Source organism: Vigna angularis, chromosome 6 (assembly GCF_016808095.1).
Source record: "Vigna angularis cultivar LongXiaoDou No.4 chromosome 6, ASM1680809v1, whole genome shotgun sequence".
Taxonomy (NCBI): domain Eukaryota; kingdom Viridiplantae; phylum Streptophyta; class Magnoliopsida; order Fabales; family Fabaceae; genus Vigna; species Vigna angularis.
In genome coordinates, this window is record NC_068975.1 from 31,679,905 (window position 1) to 31,702,367 (window position 22,463).

The 22,463-nt window shown below is 32.1% G+C and overlaps 6 protein-coding genes across 6 annotated transcripts; 2 read left to right on the plus strand and 4 right to left on the minus strand.

The window, feature by feature from the left end:
• Positions 1–765: 765 nt before the first annotated feature.
• On the plus strand, positions 766–2,273 carry LOC108341640 (probable F-box protein At4g22030). Its single transcript, XM_052879310.1, has one exon. The coding sequence runs from the start codon at positions 788–790 to the stop codon at positions 2,078–2,080; it is 1,293 nt and encodes a 430-aa protein (XP_052735270.1). The 5' UTR covers positions 766–787; the 3' UTR covers positions 2,081–2,273.
• Positions 2,274–4,628: 2,355 nt separating this feature from the next.
• Positions 4,629–6,050, plus strand: LOC108341641 (probable F-box protein At4g22030). The gene has a single exon (XM_017579299.2). It carries the CDS (start codon positions 4,652–4,654, stop codon positions 5,927–5,929), a length of 1,278 nt encoding a protein of 425 aa, XP_017434788.1. The 5' UTR covers positions 4,629–4,651; the 3' UTR covers positions 5,930–6,050.
• Positions 6,051–10,474: 4,424 nt separating this feature from the next.
• LOC128197564 (putative glycine-rich cell wall structural protein 1) lies at positions 10,475–10,831 on the minus strand. Its single transcript, XM_052879628.1, has one exon. The coding sequence runs from the start codon at positions 10,829–10,831 to the stop codon at positions 10,475–10,477; it is 357 nt and encodes a 118-aa protein (XP_052735588.1).
• Positions 10,832–11,247: 416 nt separating this feature from the next.
• Positions 11,248–11,821, minus strand: LOC108341643 (glycine-rich cell wall structural protein 1.8). Its single transcript, XM_052879629.1, has 2 exons — positions 11,498–11,821; positions 11,248–11,370 (listed from the first exon to the last, which is right to left on the minus strand). Exons 1-2 carry the CDS (start codon positions 11,819–11,821, stop codon positions 11,248–11,250), a joined length of 447 nt encoding a protein of 148 aa, XP_052735589.1.
• A 5,326-nt stretch (positions 11,822–17,147) lies between these two features.
• LOC108341644 (glycine-rich cell wall structural protein) lies at positions 17,148–18,227 on the minus strand. The gene has a single exon (XM_017579301.2). The coding sequence runs from the start codon at positions 18,225–18,227 to the stop codon at positions 17,148–17,150; it is 1,080 nt and encodes a 359-aa protein (XP_017434790.2).
• Positions 18,228–18,894: 667 nt separating this feature from the next.
• On the minus strand, positions 18,895–22,218 carry LOC108342547 (probable transcription factor KAN4). The gene is made up of 6 exons (XM_017580337.2): positions 21,885–22,218; positions 21,558–21,634; positions 21,325–21,361; positions 20,720–20,849; positions 19,598–19,712; positions 18,895–19,454 (listed from the first exon to the last, which is right to left on the minus strand). Exons 1-6 carry the CDS (start codon positions 22,180–22,182, stop codon positions 19,215–19,217), a joined length of 897 nt encoding a protein of 298 aa, XP_017435826.1. The 5' UTR covers positions 22,183–22,218; the 3' UTR covers positions 18,895–19,214.
• Positions 22,219–22,463: the final 245 nt, after the last annotated feature.

The following is a 22,463-nucleotide window of genomic DNA, read 5'->3' on the forward strand; positions in this document are numbered from 1 at the left end:
TTAAAATTTGAAAAAAAATATATATATTCAATTAACATAAAAGTTAAAAGACTAAATTTGTGTATAAAATGAGAAAATATACTTTCAAATAGAAAGAATAACTTTAATAAGTAAAAGTTTAAAAAATTTATTCATTTTCATGTTAGAGGTCAATCGTTTGTATAATTCATTGATGAAAAGAAAATTATGACTTTCATAAATATTAAAATAATAGAATTTAGGTTTAACTTAACATTATTAAATTAGTTTAAATAAAGTAAGAGTTTATACCTTTATATATTATAAGTCAATTACATTTTTAATTAATATGAAATCTCCAATAATAGATATTATTTTATGCTGGTGTGAATTTACTTTTTAAAGTATAAAGTATTTAAAGCTTTTGCAATATTAAAGTCGAATGAAACAGGGTTGAAGATAAAAAAGGAAAAGTATTTTAAGTATTTAAGGAAAACAGGAAACTAGCTCAACTACTACCTAAAACACAAATAGTAAACATAGCAAATTGAATTGGATTAAAATATCATTGTTCATGCAAGCCTCTGGTATATATACATTTAGACGATACAAAATCAGTATAAAGGGTATAAAGGGAACAACGTTAGCTACAATATTTTGAACAGGAAGTGGTCAACCTGACATAAGCAAACATGTTTTAGTGGACCCAATCACCACATTAATATTTTTTTCCATGTCTCTCTTCTCTTCCACCCTACTATATATACGTATGCCAGCTACCTAACCTTCGCAAACCAAACGCAAAATCTTGCGATCTCACCTATACAACATGTCTTCCTTACGGCTTTCCATACTTAATAATTGCCCTTTACATTCTTCTCCATCTTCTTCATCTTTCAAGAGAATCAATTCTTCTATCAATCTCCCTAAACTACCTCCAGTATCCTCTTCAGTTCCCAAAGTGCTACCATCATCTACCAGAACCATGGTTGAGGAACTGGGAAAATTCAGAGTCACAGACAATTATAAATCCTCTTTTGTGGAAAAGAATCATACCAACAAAATACTGCACGATGGTGATCTATACAACACTACAAATTCCGAGGCCATTATTCAACTCTACGCAATCTTGGAGGCTGTGGTTGACAGAATTGAAATGCATACCAACGTTGGAGAACAACGTAACAATTGGAACACCCTCTTGTTAAACTCCATCAACATGCTAACGCTCACTGCCTCAACCATGGCCGGTGTTGCAGGCACGGCTACTGGTGAAGGGGCACCACTTTTGGCTCTTAAACTATCATCTGCTCTTTTGTTTTCTGCAGCCACTGGGATGCTACTTGCTACCAACAAAATCCAACCCTCTCAACTTGCCGAGGAACAAAGAAATGCTGCAAGGCTTTTTAAGCAGCTTCAGGCACAGATCCAAACCACAATCGCTGTTGGAAATCCCAGTGAAAGTGATGTGAGGGGTGCTATGGAGAGGGTTTTGGCGTTGGACAAAGCTTATCCAATGCCTTTGTTAGGAGGAGCAATGCTTGAAAAGTTTCCTGAAAAGTTTGAAGCTGCTAGATGGTGGCCAGAAAGTAGATTGAACAATGAGAATGCACAGACGAAAGTTAAGAGCGATAATGGATGGAGTATGGAGTTGGAAGAGGAAATGAGGGAGGTTATTGAAGTGGTGAAGAGAAAAGACATGGAAGATTACGAGAGGTTGGGGAACATTGCACTGAAGATAAACAAGGGTTTAGCTATTTCAGCACCTTTGCTCACAGGAATTGCTGCATTAGGGTGTGTGTTTTCAGGAGACGGATTAGTTCCTGTGGTAGCAGGGGCCTTGGCTTCAGTGGTGAATGCTCTTGAGCATGGAGGCCAAGTTGGAATGGTGTTTGAAATGTACAGAAACTGTGGTGGATTTTTCCAGCTGTTGGAAGAGACAATTGAATCCACGATTGAAGAGAAAGACTTGGAGAAAAGAGAAAACGGGGAGCTATTTGAATTGAAGATGGCCTTGCAATTGGGAAGAAGTGTGTCACAGCTGAGAGAACTTGCTTCAAAATCTGCTGCATATCGCATAGAAGGAAGGGAGATTGATGAATTCGCCAGCAAACTTTTCTAAGATGAAACATTTTTTAATTTTACATACCATTTCTTCATTTTTGAAATGTAAATAGTGCATGTATATTGTGTAGTCATCTAACGTGCAAAATTGAGAGAATATAGTTAGATGAAAGTGTAATTGTTTTGGTAAAAGATTTAAGGTGTGGATACATGTACATGGAATGATGATTAGTTCACATTACTTTTAATAATGTTTTTTGCATTCTCCTTCAACATCCTTGTAGGATATTAGATCACAAAGCAGAAAGGGAAGGGAATTTATTGTTTACAAATTTAAAATCAGTGTAAGATAGACTCGTTTAATAGGCCAGGCGTGCCTATGACAGTCATGTATTATTTATTATATAGATGGTGCAACAGTTTTTTTATTTCAATATATAGTAAATCATTGACTATTCAAGTTTTGAATCAAATATAAACAGAAACCTAACGTTGCCAACAGAACCAACTTATTGAACTTGGAAAACGTCTTCTTGACAATTTCTTATTTCAATATATTATAAACGTTTTGTTGTCCCATTTTATTGTCTCGTTCTTCGATATTGATTATATACGTTTCACAGATATGTGTGTATACATAATAAGTTATTTGATAATTTATATCATATCAATACAATGATGTTTTTCGTTACACAATTTATTTTATTGATATTGAGGTTAAAAAATATTAATTAACCGAAACTATATTAATACTTAAAAAGTTAAATGAACAATTCCAGTTAATGTAATTTATTTGACCTGTCCTATCATGTTTTTTTTTTCTGATACCCAGAAACTGATCATATATATTGTTATTACCGTTAGTCTGACAAAATTTTAAACACAACGAGCTATAGAATTTTCTTTCAAATAGACCTTCCCAAATCCTGTATATTTACATATATATCGAAAGCTATTTATAATTTGCAAACTGCAGTGATGAGATTCACTGGGTAAGAAAAATTAACAAAAGAAAGAAAATTTGGTTATAGTTTGCCAGAGGGGATACTTGTGCACGTTGTCTCATTAGACATGTAACCTTTCCTCACCCAAATGAAAGCACAAATAAGCATATTAGGGTTCATATCAGAAAATATTGCTAAAATCAATATTACAGTTTAAACTAATTTAATTTGATTGTGTGTCAAAATGTGATTTTAAAATAATCAGTGGTATATCCGTAGCAAATACAAAAGAATTGTATGAATATCAAGCTTTGAGGGAGAAAAAGTTATTGGGAAATTGGAGGATAATTTGAGAAAGATTTGTTGAAAAATAATCATAATCTACAAATGTTCAAATACATAAAATCATCTTATTAAAAGAAATTATGTAAATGTAAGAAATTTCTCGAATAATATTAAATTATTAATAATTCTCAATTTAACGTTTTCCCCCCCACAAAAACCCGAAATTAATACCTTAAGCTATTCCAAACGTGTTTGCAAAATGAAATACCTAATTAAGCTAGGCTAAAATTATAACTTTAATTTAAATCTCTAAAATGAAACATATATATATTATAAAAAAGTGATTTGGTAGGGTCTACATTTAAGCAGATAATTTTGATGACTTCTATACGATAGTTTTTTAATCCCCAGTTCCTCCTTTAATATGATAATAAATATGAGTTAGCTGCATGTCTATTTTTCATCCCCAAGAAAACAAGTAATTAGATACTTGAAATTAGAAGCTGGCGATTTTTTCAAAATAAATTAATTAAAACCCTCTTTAAGAAATTCTGTACCAACGTTAGACATTACACTTCTCTGTCAGATACGCTGGTAGGTGAACTCGTGAGTCCCTCTATACACCTTTTATATATATGCTGTTTATTTATTTGTGCAATATCCTTCGTGTTCATAGATTTTATTCCAATTTCTAATAAATACGAAGTTGACCATAAAAAGAATAAATACATAAAACATTTAAAAGTAAAATAAGACGTCACTACATCGTCATCGATTTTAATATGTGAAAGCATATACAAGATCATTGAAAAATAATAGTTTTACTCAAAGAAAAATACGCACCTACTTTATAACTCACTTTAATAATATAAATATAAATTAAATTTTAAAATAATATAATTCGTATTTTTTTTGTAAAAAATAAAATAAAATTACACTCTGGCTTTTTCATCCGCGTATCTCCATCACATGTTATGTCAGTTTTTCCCTTGTCTCTGGTGTGTATAAACTTGTCAAACTTCGTTGTGCATTCAGAGAGGCTACCAAACTCAAACTTAGATGTAGTTGACACTTTTTATCGTCAGGTGTGACATAAAATAACCTTGGAGAACAAACAAGTTGTTTTATAATTAATAAATACGACGTTCAACTCTCGATATCATTGCAAAACAACTACTAACCGAGGCAATCCGAGTAGGAGACGTTCTAGTTTGAACAAACATAGATCCAAAATCACAGCAAAAAGTCAAACCCCATATCATCCAGTCAACAGTTTCCATGTCTGACCCTTTCTTTTCATCCTATCCCGTTCACACATACCCCCTATATATTGCAACCCTTCGCTACCTACAACATCAAATCAAATCAAATCAAATCCGCAACATCAGTCCTAGACCACTATGTCTTCCTTAAAAATTTCATCTTTGCTTTCTAATTCCCTTTGCTCAACATCACCATCAACAGTAAAATCCTCTCTCCATCTCCCAAAAAAACTTCATATACCTCTTTCTGACACACCAAACCTAAAACCAAGTAGAAAACTGTTCCAAGAGTTAAACGGTTTCTCCCACACAATCCCAGTACTCCAAGACAATTCAGGCAACAACTCCACCACCACCTCCACACCCTCAAAAGCCACCATTGTTCAACTCTACGCAATTCTCGAAGCTGTGGCTGACAGAGTGCAGATGCATCACAACATAGGCGACCAACGTGACAACTGGAACACCCTTCTCTTGAACTCCGTCAACATGCTCACACTCTCCGCCTCCGCTATGGTCGGCCTTGCCGCCTCCATCGGCGGCGGTGGGGCGCCGCTGTTAGCTCTCAAACTATCCTCCATGCTCTTGTTCTCCGCCTCCACGGGAATGTTGGTTGTCATGAACAAAATACAGCCCTCACAGCTTGCAGAGGAGCAAAGAAATGCCACGAGGTTGTTCAAGCAGCTCCAGTCCCACATCGAGACAACGATAGCCATTGGAAACCCTACCGAGGAAGACGTGAAAGACGCGATGGAGAGAGTTTTGGCCCTGGACAAAGCGTACCCACTTCCTTTGTTAGGAGCCATGCTTGAAAAATTCCCTAAGAAGTTTGAGCCAGCAGTGTGGTGGCCTTCAGCGCCAAAAGGAATGAACAGCTCAAAATACCAGGAAGAAAAACAAGAAGGGAAGAATAATAATGGGTGGAATAAGGGGTTGGAAATGGAGCTTAGGAATGTTCTGGAAGTGGTGAAAGAAAAGGACATGAAGGACTACGAGAGGTTAGGAAACTTGGTGTTGAAGGTAAACAAGAGTTTGGCCATTGCAGGGCCTTTACTCACCGGCATTGCCGCTGTGGGATCAGCATGCGTGACGGAAGGTTCGTCATGGGGAGCTATAGTGGCAGTTATAGGAGGGGCATTAGCAACAACTGTTAATGCTTTTGAGCATGGAGGTCAAGTGGGGATGGTGTCTGAAATGTATCGAAACTGTGGTGGATTCTTCAAACAGTTAGAGAACTCGATCCAAGACACGATGGAGGAAGATGAGGAGCAAAGAGAGAATGGAGAATTGTTTGAAATGAAGCTGGCTTTGAAATTGGGAAGGAGTTTGTCACAACTCAGAGATCTTGCTAGAAAATCTGCTTATTCTCGAGTAGAGGGGACAACAACCGATGAATTCGCTAGCAAACTCTTCTAATGGTTTATCTTGTAACATAATTAGCTAACAATTAATCCATTTTTTATTCAATTTTAGTTAGTTTTTTCATGTAATTTATTTTTTTTATTTTTCTATCAAATCTTGTAATATATTTCTTGATGTTTTTGCGGACACGCAAGCAAAGAAATTTTTAATCTGCTCTGACTCATCAAAACAATGAAAAAAATGTGTGGCAATTTTCTCGTCAAGTTATTACAACTCCCTTGTCATCTTTTACGTAATCGACAACCACCGTGTGTAGACTTTTCAGTTTACTAGTGGGAGACCATCATGATCGCCAATCAGAACGTAAAAAACATAGTATTTTAAAGAAAGAAGTAACACTTGAAATTATACAGGTAATAGTCAAAGTTGTGTATGCAAAATGTGTAGTTTTAAGCATGTTTTATATTTGAGTCATAATCTAATATGTTCATCACTTTTTTCTTTTGTTAATCTAAATTTCTTAAACGGGAAAGCATTAGATCTTGTTTGGATTAATTGTTTCAAAATATTAACAAGCAAAAAATATAAATATTTTTTTCATAAATTAAGGTTAATTTATATTTTTTAAATCATAATTAATTATGGATTTCTTTTATCGAATTTGGGTATATAAATTAATTTATGTAAAATGCTATTTTTTTTTTCAGAAAATATGTTTTTACTTTATCCAAACAAGGCTTAATCAAAGTTCTATAATGTCATAAATTTAAAATTTTAAAGTCATTTAAATCTAACAAAAGTTTATCTAAAGAACATCTGAATATAATAAATATAAAAAACTTCTATCAACCATTATAAAAAATCTGAGAATGAAATTATACTTCAATCTCTTAACAGATTTTATTTTCCAGTTTTATAAAGATGAAAGTATTTAAAACAAAAAAAAGTATTAAAAGCTATCAGTAGTTTTTTCTATAAAATTTAATCATAAATAAAATTAGTAAATATTCAACACTATTATCGTATTGGCCAAGAAAACAATCATGATCACGATGATAAATAGACTCGTCTTTAGGAGTATTGTCCAAATATATTCCAATTTTGATGAAAAATCTTTAAAAAAATTAAATACGAATATGAGTAATATTTAATATTTTAAATTGAATATATGTCTCGTTTCTATATTTATCTTAACATTCATTTCCGTTTAAATTATTAAAATAATTATAATTATTGAATAATTATATATATATATATATATATATATATATATATATATTTAGTTTTTAGTTTTATAACTTTTTTTTCTTTTAGTTACACAAGTTTTTTTTCTCTAATTGTTGGGCTTAGTATAAAATTAATTCACATTTTCAGAATATTTTTTATTTGATTGTAACTTTTATGCACTTATGTTGAAATGAGGTAGGTAAACTAAATATATTTTATGTCTCATATTTAAATATTTTTATTTCTTTTCAATATTTTTTTATTGTTTATTTTTTTACATGATAATGTTTAACTCCCAATTTAAGTAATGGTATAAACCTTTTATTTATTAGGTAATTTAAAACAACTATCTCATTTATTTTCTTATTCTTAAATTTTTTATTTAAATAACTATTTTCATTTTGTTAAAACAATTTTCATTATCTTTCAATAGTTTGACCAAGTTCATATTTTGAAAAATTTTCTTAAATCTCTAAAATATTTTCATCTTATCATAAACTTTAATTACACAATGGTGTATCAAATTTATTTCTAACATACATTTAATTTTTTTACTTCTTTTTAATATTATTGTTTGTTGCCTATTTTTATCATGTTAAACACTATTTTATATTTTTATATATAATTATTTTTATTTTCTAACTTATTATCATAAGTGTAATTTATCACTAGAATTATATCAAAACAATTTTTGACTATAGAATAATAATTTAATGTTATTGTCATAAATCTTTTTTATCACCATGCAAGGTATATTGAAATTAAAAAAATGAAATACCTATGCTATATTTCATTTATTATCAGTTTAACTTTTTGTTTGGTGTGTAGTTTCATTTAAGTAGTGTATTATAATTTTTATTGGTGAATAAAAAAGGATATTTCATTATAATTGTAAGTATGAGATAGATATCTAAAATATTTTTAAATTTGAATATATATTTTCTTTCTATATTTTAAAAAAATATTTTTAAGTTTTATCAATTTTGTTTTATTAATGTTTACAAATTAAATAAATGTTGTTGTTGTTGTAAATAGACATTTAAAATATGTTTTCTAATTTAAAATGTATACTATTATAATTTCTATCTAAATATTTGATATTCATAAATGATAATATGTTCTTTTGATATTAAATTTTTTATAATAATTATATATTTTTTAAAATAATTTTTTATAATATTATAAAAAATTAATTAATTAATTTTAAAACAGTAAAGAAACACGTATGACTACGGGTACGGATACAAGTGTGTATCAATAATTTATAGTAAAAGTTAGAAAAGAGACAAAAATTGTATACCGGTTAAATTTAAGTATAAAAATAAAGAGGAATTATTTTTTTATAGACGAGTATGAGACAGTCAAACCTGCCCCTCCAATATGTTGTCATTCTTAATCATGACAATAATTAATTATAAATATTGTGTTCTCATTCCTAATCATGACAATAATTAATTATAAATATTGTTAATAAATCCTACCTAGATGAAAAATTTGTGATATTAGCACAAAATATTTTTAAATGTTTTTAAAAGTAAAAGTTACAACAACAAAAAACTAACAAAATGGTTTATGCTTTAACGAAATACAAAAATATTTGTTATCATTGTATATATTTTAATTGAATTCATTTTAGAAATATTTGTTGTCCATATTAATTCGATTGATTGAGTTATTTTTGGTAAAAATAATTATGAGAAACGTTTTAAAATAAAGAACTTGATCTTGGTTGGTGGTTATTCTTCATGGGTTGGCTGTATATTTTTCTATGCCTTAGAGGTCAGCATGCAAATTCTTATATCTTTTTTTATGTTAACGTAGAATGACATGTGGTGTAGAAGCATTTCAAAATGTTGACTAGAGCACAATTTCAAGCATATATATTTCAAAATATCAGTCAGCGATAAATGAGTATGGATAATTTACTTAGTGGATACATCAAAGTAAATTTCGAAGTTGATATTAAATTGATAATTTTAAGGGATATTGAGTAATAAATATAATATTTTTATTATTTAATTATTAATGGATTAGATAAAAATATTATGATATTTTTAATCTGTGAATACATATTCAATTTTTATTTGAATATTTTTAAAATTTTATAAATTTCTGTTTTATAATTTGAATTTGTATTTAAAAAAATATTACGAAAAAAACTATCAACGAGTACTTTATACCCGAGTTCCTCTTGTCCTTATTACAAGACACGTTTTTAGGAGAAATGGTCGCATCTCTTTTATATTAATTAATAATGATAAAATAATTGTAAGTGTCATTAATAAAGAAGGTCAATAATTTGATATATTAGTAATATTTTTTTCAAAAACTAAATAAAATAAATTATTTTCATTCATTTGTGTAATTATATTAAAAAAGCCTGCTATTGAAAAAAATATATAAAAGGAAATATCATGCATAGTTAAAACTGTCGAATAACTTGTGCCCGTCTGACTTTATATTATAAACAAATGATTTTTTTTTTCTGACCCAGTCTTGGGCCAACTAATCATCAAATCATTTTAGATCGCTTCAAATTAAATTAAACAAATAAAAACTGTTAAAAAAAATACAAAACATGTTTTTGAGATTCAAACTATATTAATGAAAATAAAATAATGCTTTTAGTATAGCTAACAAAAATTTAGATAATTTCTTATTTGTGTGTGTATTTTTTTATTTATTTAGCTGTCTTACTGTATATTATTAGAGCACTATTAGTTTATTAAATATAATCAATGCTTCCAACCTAAACCCGAAAATCCAACTTTCACCTTTGTTAATTTTTTCCGTTACATTTTTTATTCAAAAAATAGACTACTCCGTTGATTTTCTGTCTCTTCTGTTTTCTGAAACCAGAGATATGATCTGATGTGTGATTTTTCCATGAAGTTTTAACATATTTTTTTTATCAGTATGACAGTTTACCATAAACGTACATATTATCTTAGAAAAAACCGTGGATTACTTTAAGATCTAGGAAACCGAAAGAAACTCCTGTAATAAGAAATACAATATTATATCTGAAAAAGGAAAGATGTGTAATTTAATTTTTGAATTCGTGAGAACTTTTGTAATTTAATTTTCTACGAACTTTAATGACTATTTTAACCTTGTGGTTTATGTAAAAGTTAGTCGTGATACAATTATTCTCTTAAAAAAGCAATTGAAAATTTTGAAATAATAAATAGCATTTTATTTTTCCATGTGATTCATGCATTTTATACCATAAGGAGTAATATTTGACGACATACTTATCAATAGTCTTTTGAAAAGGAGCTTCCTTAAGATACAATAACAAATAGTTGTGAACATGGTTGGTTTGAAGCATGAAAATATGAGAGTGAAGGGCAGTGATAAATTTTGGAGTTCCTAGGGATGGTTGACGTTACGTTGTTGGGTTGTGAACTTTGCTCCACTTGTTCCCATACCGAAACCAAACCCCATACCCATTCCAAATCCAATTCCAAAGCCATTGTTAACACCATGATCGTTGCTTGAACCTTTGTTATAATCTCCTTCTCTGCCTCCACCGTAACCACTACCATACCCATGACCTTCCCCTTCACTGCCATCTCCACCTCCACTTCCACCACCACCACCACCTCCTCCTCCCATACCACTCACACCACCACCAACACCTGCGCCAAAACCACTTCCATACCCTTCACCTCCATTTCCACCACCACCTCCTCCTCCTCCTCCACCCCCACCACCACCTTCTCCCATGCCAACTGCTCCCACACCTGCACCTCCACCAAAACCACTACCATGACCTTCTCCTTCATTACCAAAACCATCACCTCCACCACCACCTCCCCCGCCTCCTCCGCCACCTCCTCCTATGCCTCCTATTCCTCCACCTTCACCAAAACCACTACTATGACTTTGCCCTCCATTGCCAACTCCTCCACCTTCACCTCCACCTCCGCCACCACCACTGCCGCTTCCTGTGCCTCCCACTCCTCCACCTACACCATAACCACTGCCGTGACCATGTCCTTCATTGCCAACTCCCCCACCTTCACCTCCACCTCCCCCTCCACCTCCCCCTCCCGTGTTTCCCATTCCTCCCCCTTCACCAAAACCACTACCATGACCTTGTCCTTGGTTGCCAATTCCTTCACCTTCACCTCCACCTCCTCCTATGCCTCCCACTCCTCCACCTGAGCCAAAACCACTGCCACGTCCTTGTCCTTCATTTCCAACTCCTTCCCCTTCACCGCCACCTCCTCCTCCCCCACCCCCCTGTCCTCCATTAGCCCCGCCTACACCAAAGCCAGCACCAAACCCTCTACCTTGACCTATTCCACCATGACTTGAGCCACCGCCGCCGCCTCCGCCTCCTCCTCCACCGCCGCCTCCACCTCCTCCTCCATCGTGCCCAACCCTTACCCCAGCACCAAATCCACTACCATGACCATAGCCTACACCAGTTTCACCAACACCTCCACCCTCACCTCCACCACCACCACCACCACCACCTCCACCTTGTCCATAACCCCTACCAACTTGTACATTTTGTTCATCGTTCTTAGAATCGCTACCGCCTTTTCCAAAGAAACTGCCGCAACCCCTCCAACTTGTATACGAGCAATAATTATCAGCATAATTTCTACCATCAACATACATGCCATGACTAACACCACTCATCGAAGCACAAAAAGTTCCCCACAGAAGTAGAACCAAGTACAAAAACTTAGGAACAGCAGCACTCATTTTCTTCTTTACGTACGTACAACCACAGCTGACTGAACAACTTACTTGCTTGACGTTATTGGTTCTGATGGCCCCTTTATATAGGAAAACAAATCTATTAAAATATCCATCATGGTCATGCTAAATTCAAAAGGGAAGTGTCATGGGCAAGAGAATTGAACATTCAAGTCAAGAAGGGTCCAATAATTTTCTTGCTTGGTCAACCATGGCCGCCTGAAAATATGACACAAGTTTAGACCAATCATAAATTAATGTCTATCTGATAATAAAAATCCAAAACCTTACATTCCATGATTGTTGGTGATGCTGCGTTTTAATATAAAGTATATTAAGCTCCAGTTAGACAGCATTATACTACAACCAATAAAATTATATGTAGTGGAGTTGGTGACAGTATCATCTCCTGATATATCAAAAGGAAACAAAGATATATATTCAAGTTTGATTATATGTCATCCATGACTTATCATTTCAATTCAAGAACAGCTTCTGAATCTGATATTTAATCAGTACTCACTTCTCTTTAATTAATTGAAGAAATAATGGAGGCACGTTAATGAAGGAAAGGACTGCAAGGTGGGTAGCATGTGACTAATTAAAAATATTGAGTTTTGGTTACTGATATTTGTTCCCTTCGATATAGAGTATGTTTGCTTTCGTAGTGGCTTACTAAACATTTGAAGTGTTCGCCCACCAAAATACAAGCAAATCCCCACTTGCAATAATCCTAAAATTTCATCATGGAACATAAAAGTTGGAAGACAGCTTGATAATGCAACTACTATCACTAATTCCTCAGCATATTCTCATTTTTAATGTTATCAGTGTAACTTTGATTAAACATTTTATGGTTTAAATGTTGTGAATTTTCAAATTTTATTATTCAATTTTTTTTATGGATTTTACCATTACATATTTTTTTCAATTCCCATATTTAAAACAACGTGGTTGATCTGTTTCGTTAGAAGAAAAAAAAAACTAATAATACATTATCACCTCTTAGGAATTTAACAGTTTGTGCAATGTGCGAAATTAAACTTTTGTTGAAAAATTAGTTGTAAAATTGAAAAATAGTGATATTTAAGTGGTGAAATATGTAATTAAATAAGAATGTAGTTATGTATTGTGAGTTTTAAGTATATGACATAATCTTATGTTTTTTTTTTACTTATTTAATGTTAATGTTGTTAACGTGCTAGGATTAGTGCTATTTGACTACTTGAAATACAAGGGAGTGGGAAGAAGAACTCAAATAATTTTTTCTAATAAAAAGAGTCAATCATTGTCAAGTAAAAGAATGAAATGGACATTGATGGCTTCCTTTTTGGGTATAAAATATATGGTTTTTAATATGGTTAGATCTTTTATGTGTGAAGATAATTGGTTGTTGGAGCATAATCTTTTTTTCTAAGATCTGATGCTTCTAAAATCTGCCACGTTATAGTAAGGAAAAAAAAAACTAGAAAAGCACTATATGTAATAAAGGGCACGTTTTTATTCATCAAATTATGAGCAGTGTACCACTTTTCATCTGACACAAATTTTCAAAACATCATGGAGAGGCCCAAAATGTTCGAAAGATCTTACTTGTTTTGACAGGAAAGGATAATAAATTTTTTTAACAATTTTTTGATAATACAGTGTCTATTATTATTTTATTAGTCTAAATATTTGAAATAGATTAATCACTGTTATATAAACGGTTGTAAAAAGGTTATTGAAAAAAGTTTTTAAAAAAACATTTTTCTTTGGCAAGAGATTGTTATTCCTTGTAATTCTTCGCATTTTCTGACAAGTAAATCTTAATAAGTTTATTAAGATCTTTGGTATTTGGTAAAATCTCAACTACTTATATAATTGTGTGAATATAATTTCTCAAGGTGGAATACAATCTCTGATACTGCTTGAAGTTGTTAATCCAATCATAACATGCATTTTCAGACCAAGTTCGATTAATCATTAGAAAATTCCGTTGCTCTTGCATTATTTTACCCCATTTCCTAAATCAGTTTTGTGATTCAACTTTCTTTTTTTTAATTATGTCACTTTGTTCTGTAAAATAATAAATATTTTCAAATTCATATGGAGATTTTCCATAGTCTATCATTCCTTCAAGCATATCAAAATTATTTCTCACAATGCCTCAAGTATCAACCCCAATTATATGTATTAAGCAATGTTTCTGTATATAGGATAAAGAGAATTACTACTCAGACTGATAATATTCAATAAAAAGTTACTACTCAGAATTAGATCAACCTGCTTACCTTTGCGACTTAGCCTTCTATTTATAAATTATTTTATGGACCCTAAACTGACATAAGTCTAATAAAACGAACATTTAAATTTGGTCTGTTACTCATAAACAATTTCCTTATCCTGCAATCAGTTATCAATACCTTTAATCAATATCTTTAATCATTCTATTATTAACTTATTAATATGTTTATTTGTCAAAACCATTGGTCCAATAACAATATCTTGAACGCTGACTCAATTATGACCCAACATCAATAACTTAAGCGATAATTCAACTTATCTGCTTGGTTGTTGATCCAAAAAATAGACCGGTTACGAATGCTTAACCGTTTGGTCTATCCTATATATCATACAAACATTATTCAATGGAGTCAAAGAGGTTGGTTATTTTGTTTGACATCTCTATAAACAACATAATTAAGTTTTTAATTTAGTTTATTATTGTTATCCCTATAACAACTTCATTTCACCCAACGTGAATAAAATCACAAATTATCTTTTAATTTAACATATTGTTTTGAAAATTTGAGTACTGTTTTTTTTTAATGTCAATTTCAATTTTATTTTGCATATTGGGAAATAGGTGATATGTTTAAGAATATTTCTCGAAGGAAAAGTTAAATTCGTAGCAATGTTAAAGCAGTGATATAGTGTACTGAAAAAACTAGTAAAAGATATACAGTTAGAACATATCCAAAGTAAATATTCAACCAATTTTATTAGGCAAGATAAATATGATTGATTATTTGTTCTCTTAAAAAAGTGTCTTCAATATTCTATAAAACGGCAAAATTTTCATTGTAAAAATTAGATTATTGAATACTTGTACTAACCTATACACTGTACTTATATCAATCATCTGCTAAATATATTAGACTCAAAACTTTACTTAAAACCCATTAAAGAAACATATACATGTGTCTGCGTGTTGTTTTGTGTGTTCAGATTGTAAAATGAAGCTACGTTATATATATTTGATATGATTGAAGAAATTTCTTCCTAAATACTTTCTAAGAATGAAAATGAAATTAGTTTTTATGAACTAATTCGTAAAAGTTGTTTTTATTGATTTTTCTAAAAATATATTTTTAACATATAAAAATTCATCTGACTTATGAAAAAATAATTATATATTTTTAATTTTTTATTCTAAAATTGTTTAAGAAAAATATTCTTTTAAACTCGTGTCCTTATTTTTTTTTTTTCGTTTTAGGTTTAACTGCTATGTATAGTAGACTTTCGTAGTCGTACAGCCCAGGTATCTGTTTGGTCAGGTTTTCGTGTGGTAAATTGTCTTCGTCTTTGTCTTTGTTAATTTAAGATCCTCCTAGTCTAATTTGACTGAGAATTGACATGAAGATGAAAATAAAGAAATATTATTAGATCATATATTTTATAACAGTTGTAAAATTAAAATTACTTTTTTTCAATAGAGTTTTTAAAATTTTAAAATGATTTGAATTGATTTATTAGTTCAAGTATTGGTGCACCATCTTAAAATATATTTTAGGTTTAGTTCTAATTTTTGTTTGATTTTATCAATTAAGTTTTAATATATATTTTTTAATAAGGTCTTCATTAATTTTATTCAATTTATATTTTAACATTATTTAAATAATTAATGAATAATAAGTTATGCATTTTTCTTTTTAATTTAAAAATAATATTAATATATCTATGTCAATGTTTTATATTTAATTTAATTTTTATATTCATTATTTTTATTTTTTTTTAATTATTTTTAAAATAAAATAATATTATTCATTTTTAAATAAAACTTAAATTAAATTTTTGTATAATTTTATACTAATTTTTATTTAAACTATTTAATTGATTTTTAATTTAAAAATTAGATAAAATATTAAATAATTTATAAAAAAATTTAAGTTCTTAAAATTCTAAGTTTATAATGAATGTTATTTTTTATCTCTAAAATTTTCATTCTAATTTTAAATTAATTTTAACTTTAAATTAAAATATTTATATTATATTTACATAAAAATAATATTAACTGCGAATTCATAAAATCGTAACATAGATAAGTGAGCTATAACTTTATTTTAAAAAAGTTACTGTATCAGTATACCCTCGTTTCTCATATAACCGAAATTTATTTACATAATTAATTCAAATATTGGTGTTAAGTTAGTCTTTTTATTTCATGTAAAAAAAAATTAATTTACCCAGAATCTTTAGCTAATGGAAGAATATTGTTTATGTATTTTTGTCATTTAAGTTTAGACTGATTATTTATTTTGTTGTTTTGATGCACAAAAGAAAAGAAAACAGTTTTCTTGGCATTCCATACTCAAGTTAAGTGCAAAACTGATTACTTATTTAAATAAATTGGTCTATACTTTTTTAAAAAAAGAATTGGCTAAAGTTTTGTTTCTCTTTTTTTAAAATGATTTATTTGATAATTTATTTAAAAACTTGATCTTCTTTATATTGAATTCTTTTATATGTAAACATCTTACAAAAACTGAAAGTAGTATTTGCCTTTTCTCTGATAGTGTAGTTTTGGTTTGGTTTGTTTCTTTCATTTTTAAAACAATAATTTTACTTATTATTAACCACGTGTGTCAATTAGCGAGTTATACTAAATGTTATCATTTCAGTTTTATCAATAAAAATAACGTCTTAATTCCATAGAAAAACATGTCTTAACTAATAACATCCTTATTTTCTATAATTTGTTATGTTTTTAATATTTATAAAAAAGTTATTTAAATTTTTAAAATTTGACTAAGTTATTTAAAAGTAAAAATATAAGATTGTTTTAAATTCAAAATTAGATTATATTTTTGAAACATGACTTTAAAGGTTTTCATTCTTTTATATATAATAGAAATATACTCTTTATATTTTAAAATAAGAACTATCTTAGAAGGAGTTTACATCTTAAAATAAATTCTCAAAAGAAAAATTATAGTTTTCAATGCACGAAACTATATAGCAAAGTCAATCCTAACAATTATGAAATATGAAGTTGTATTATTCTATTATTAATAAAATATTTTCACTCCAAATAAGAACACCTTTACTAACTAACAAAATACTGAAGTTTTCAAGACACAGTGTTCATCCGTAAATTATCCACCATGTCTCTTCCATATCCGCCTTTGCCTATCCCACCACCGCTTCCATTTCCTACACCACCGCTTCCATTTCCTACACCACCGCCATTGCCTACTCCACCACCACTGCTACTGCCTACTCCACCACCACCTCCATATCCTCCACCACCGCCAGTGCCCACTCCACCACTACCTCCATTTCCTCCACCACCGCCATTGCCTACTCCACCACCACCGCCATTGCCTACTCCACCACCACCTCCATTTCCTCCACCACCGCCAGTGCCTGCTCCACTACCACCTCCATTTCCTCCACCACCGCCAGTGCCTGCTCCACCACCACCGCCAGTGCCTGCTCCACCACCACCTCCATTTCCTCCACCACCGCCAGTGCCTGCTCCACCACCACCTCCATTTCCTCCACCACCGCCATTGCCTGCTCCACCACCACCTCCATTTCCTCCACCACCACCGCCATTGCCTACTCCACCACCACCTCCATTCCCTACACCACCGCCAGTGCCCACTCCACCACCACCTCCATTCCCTCCACCACCGCCATTGCCTACTCCACCCCCACCTCCATTTCCTCCGCCACCGCCATTGCCCACTCCACCCCCACTTCCTCCACCACCGCCACTGCCTACTCCACCACCACCTCCATTTCCTACTCCACCACCACCTCCATTCCCTCCACTACCGCTCCCACCAAATCCTCCGTTTCCACCATTAAATCCTCCGTTCCCATTACCACCACCACTTCCACCTGCATATCCTCCGTTCCCACCACCAAAACCTCCATTTCCACCTCCTCCACCTCCGCCCCCGCCGCCAAATCCTCCATTTCCACCCCCTATCCCACCCCCAACTCCTCCGTGGCCATTTCCAATTCCACCCCCATATGCACCGTTCCCTCCACCGCCACCTAAGCCGCCGGCGGAGCCACCAGCACCCCCATAGACATGCAAATGGTGAAAAACTTCCTTCTCGTCATCAGACCCCCCAAGCTTTCTGGCCTGGCAGCCGATAATTGCTAAAAGAAAAGCAAGCAAAAGCAATTTGGCAAACATGACTGCTATCTATAAAGGCAATGGTGTGCGATATAAGGGAATGTCCCCCAACATATCCATAATATATAAGTTTTCCACAGCTCTAACACAATAACACTCTGCTCTTCTGCGTTTAAACTTTGCAGTTGCCCCACGCATTCCCTGCTCCATCACCTACCCCTTTCACTCTTCCATCACACTGCTCCAAATTCACTTCCAACCATAAACTAGCTTTTCTAATTATATATTTATTTACTTTCAAAACTAACTTTACGCAATCAAATTTTCTACACATGTCTTCAAAGTCCTTTCTAAAAAAATAAATTTTCTAATTCACAAATAGTAACCTGTAATGCTGTTTGAAAAATAAAAATACTATTTACGAATGAATAAATATATTTACTATTATGTATCAAATCAGAAATATTTAAGCCATTCTTTCTAAGTAACTAAAAACCGGAAAAACCATATCTGATATATCTGCTTTTATTTTCACACACACTTTCCATCTATTATTTTACTTTTCAATCTTTCTCTTTTATATAAATATAAATATTCATTTGTTAACCGGAAGAAGTGGTTCGAAAAAACATTTTTCTATTTGATAAAGACAGCAAAAAGTTAAAACTTCAACAATTAATAAAACTGAATACTAACAAATCAGATTAGAACAAGATATGCAGTACTAATAATAATAATTATATAAATCAGAAGAAAGTACTTGAGATCAGAAAATGATCCCAATTGAAGCAGCGTTAGCATCACAAGTTCCTCCGGCTCGGGGTGCTACGAAGTGTTTCAGAGACATTGATTAAGAAATAAATAAATAAAAAAGATAATGTTTTTATGAAAATATATAAAATTTGTAAAGGAATGTCGGAAGAGCACTCGATAGCAGTGTTGTTGTGTTGTTTGAAAAGTGATGGTGAGGCAGCGTTTGTAGTGTAGTTGTAGGAAGGAAATATATGTAAATGACAAAGGTAGAATGTTATTATTATGTGCATGATTCTAAGAGAGCGTGAGCTCAAGAGAGACATCATTAGCATCTGGACCGGAGTGGCTGCGATTGAAGAATGAATGGGAAGTAGCCCTGGAGGTCATTGATAAGGACAGTGAGCTCTCACGCATTCTCTCTCCTCCTCCTCCTCCTCCTATGGCAATAGTAGTTCTGTCTTGGAATCTTTCACGGTCGCTTTCGTATCCGGTGGCACCCCATAGTGACACCTTTTCAGGACCAAATTTATTCTCCTGAAAAACAAAATGGAATAAACTGTTCATTCAGCATTGTATAATAATTAAGTTTTGTTGCATTAGTATTGTGTATCATGTATGTGTGCGTGGGGGCAGCCAGAAAATCAACGAGACACTGATGAGAAGAAGGAGTTACTTACTTGGACAGTCTGGCCACTCAGAACACCCTCGAAGATGATGTAGGGCTGCATCTTCTCTTCATTAATCGATTTACCCCCATGCTTTCCACTGTAATACCCTTCCTTACAATCATTCCTGCATGCCATAACAAAACAAATTACTCATCTCACAGCCCAATGGAGAAACTAATTAATATCTTTTCACACACAAATTTCAGGATGAAATTTAAGTCTTAACCATCAAATTAATTGTTCGATCTTTCTCAATCAGACCGGCATGTCACATTTTCCTAATTCTACTCCTATAAATTGGATATGGAATGATGTTTTTACCTTTCTTTGCTCACTTAGTTAACAAAATTGGAGAAATGCAGCTTTTCTTTATAAGTTAAACAATTTTATGATATAGTTAATTTGGCTGGAGGAGTTTCTATTTTTCTGTGAACTATATAATTAGATTGTTGCAAGTTTTAAATTATCTGTTAAACAGAAGTTCACTTTTTTAGGCATTGTATAAGATATAATGTAATTAAAAATGTCTTAATTTAAAATAGTTTTATTGGCGTAATTTTGTTAAAATGTTGACAAATAAACATTTAAAAACAAGTGTTACAGGTGTATTTTATAAAGTCGTTTCTTTATTAATATCTTAATCCAAAAAATATACCAATGCTTTCTTTTTTCACTACTTTTAAAAATAATACAAAATAAACACACATGATATGATACTGACACACACAGACCATATATACATAAAGACATGTTACATAAAAGAAAAACATGTGATGCTGATTTTCTATCCAACTATATTTTTTACTAATTGTGCCTGATGTAAAATATATATCCTATATGTTTCATAATTTAAAAAATCAACTTCAGCCCCAGAAGACAATTTATAAAGTTTAAAAACAATATATAGACACTGTAAGAAAGAAAAGATGATGAAAAAGAATATTATTTTCACATCCAATAAAAAATTACACACAATTTTACATGTATTATTTTATTTTTCAATTTCTTTGCTTACAAATAAAAAATAATAATTTTTTAATGACTAAAATACTTGTAAAAGCGGATTTTCAAAAACAGTAAATCTAGTGTAAAAAATATTTTCCAAAGAAAAGTAAATGGAACAAGAAATACCATTGAGCACGGGTGGGAAGAAGCTGTTCCGTGCAGGTTCTTTGGGGAGGATTCTGTTGGGTGTATCTTGGGCCAAGAGTTGAGAATGTGGAGGCTACAAACTCCGGAGCCACATCATTCTTCTTTGCACCTATTACAAAAAAATTAATAAATAATAATTAATTATAAATTCTAGTGGGGGTTAAGAAAACGTTATAATTAACAAGTATTATTAATTATTAATATGTAATAAAACGATACAGTATAATTCATTTGAATAATTTTCAACGTCAGTAAATGATCTCATGAAAAAAATGTGCAACAGTACCCAACATTAAAAGTTAATTTTGTTGGAACAAAATCCTGAAGAATATTTGACGTTACTTTCGTCTTCTTTGTGACGGAAAAGGGTCCACTACCCCTGGTTGGTTCCTTTATTTTCTCTGGTAAATATATGTATATATTTATATATTCTTTTCAGTGTTTATAGATCTAATTTCCTCTATTGAACCAAACAAAATGTCTAACGTAGTCTACACCTATCTATATCTTCCTTATACATGATGCATACATCTGTGACACGAGAACTTGCTCATAAGTAACTGATGCACAGTACAATTATATACCTTCAGTCATCTGCTCCTGCTTCATGCTCCTGTACATCTGTCATCAATACACAACCATTTTGAAACTTTAACACGAACAATAAATTATGAAGGAGTTGCATTCTTTATCAGGAAATTGTTTTATCATTTCAAAATAGATAAATTAAATAAGAAAGAGAAACCAGGAAGTGAACTCATAACATAACGCCTTTTTCCCCCATAACTTTATTCGTGGTTGTGGAGAAAAGAGTAACCTGAAGGTGGCTTTTGACATGAGATATGGTAAGCCCCTTTACATTCATGAGCTGTAAGACCAACTTTGGTGTGGCCCCTGTAAATCCAAATCAACACCACTCAAAACTAAAGCTTCACCAATGAAACATACGGATAAAAAATTCAGCCTTTTCTTTGACAAAAATAAGACTTTAACATATATAAATAGAACACGAGAGTTGCGTAAAGAGACTGATCTTTTTACGAGATAACCTTGGTTAAGAAAAGTGTTCACCTCCGGTGACCAACCTGATTGTGACTCCAATAGGGTACGTGAAAACCAAAAAAGATATGTATAAGAAGCTTACTGTCTTCTCCTCCAAGTCTCTGAACTGCATGCACGAAGCAGCGATGGAGATCTGGTGTCCAACGAAGCCTGGGCATTTTTGATCGAACATAAGGCCTAACCATAGGAGTTTTGAGGCTTATCTCAGGAAGGTGATGAGAAACAAAACGACGGCGAGGAGGTCTTGGCGGAGGAGGGTGTGAAGGGTTATTAGTATGATCAACAAGGGTTGTGACGAGAGAAGAGGAAGAAGACGACATGGTTGAAGGTGGGGAGCGTTTGAGAGAGCTGAGATCGCTCTCGGCAGCTTGAGGCTTCATTGAATTGTGTTGAGGTAGAGGGAAGAGAGGAGAGGAAGAAAGGGTGGTGGTCTATGAAGAAACAAAAGAGAATAAATACTAAGCAAGAGTGTGTGGCAGAAAGGGTTGTCCTTTAGTGCAGGTTTTGTTACCCCTCTTGGAAGGGCCAGTTTAGTCCTAGAGAGGTTCGATGGATAAAAGGAAAACTTGAGACACGGAAACTCAGAAACCCCAAATTGTTCAAAAATGCCTTCATGATTGGGTGAAAATGAAAGGTTAAAAAGTGAAAGGGCCTTGCATTG

Coding starts and splice junctions, on each gene's coding strand:
- LOC108341640 (XM_052879310.1), top strand. CDS start 788: ATGTCTTCCTTACGGCTTTCCATACTTAATAATTGCCCTTTACATTCT.
- LOC108341641 (XM_017579299.2), top strand. CDS start 4,652: ATGTCTTCCTTAAAAATTTCATCTTTGCTTTCTAATTCCCTTTGCTCA.
- LOC128197564 (XM_052879628.1), bottom strand. CDS start 10,831: ATGGGAGAAGGTGGTGGTGGGGGTGGAGGAGGAGGAGGAGGTGGTGGT.
- LOC108341643 (XM_052879629.1), bottom strand. CDS start 11,821: ATGAGTGCTGCTGTTCCTAAGTTTTTGTACTTGGTTCTACTTCTGTGG. Junction 11,371..11,497: donor GTAGTGGATTTGGTGCTGGG/GTAAGGGTTGGG, acceptor GCTTTGGTGTAG/GCGGGGCTAATGGAGGACAG.
- LOC108341644 (XM_017579301.2), bottom strand. CDS start 18,227: ATGTTTGCCAAATTGCTTTTGCTTGCTTTTCTTTTAGCAATTATCGGC.
- LOC108342547 (XM_017580337.2), bottom strand. CDS start 22,182: ATGAAGCCTCAAGCTGCCGAGAGCGATCTCAGCTCTCTCAAACGCTCC. Junction 20,850..21,324: donor GCAGGAGCAGATGACTGAAG/GTATATAATTGT, acceptor TTTTTGTAATAG/GTGCAAAGAAGAATGATGTG. Junction 19,713..20,719: donor CTTCCCACCCGTGCTCAATG/GTATTTCTTGTT, acceptor TATGGCATGCAG/GAATGATTGTAAGGAAGGGT.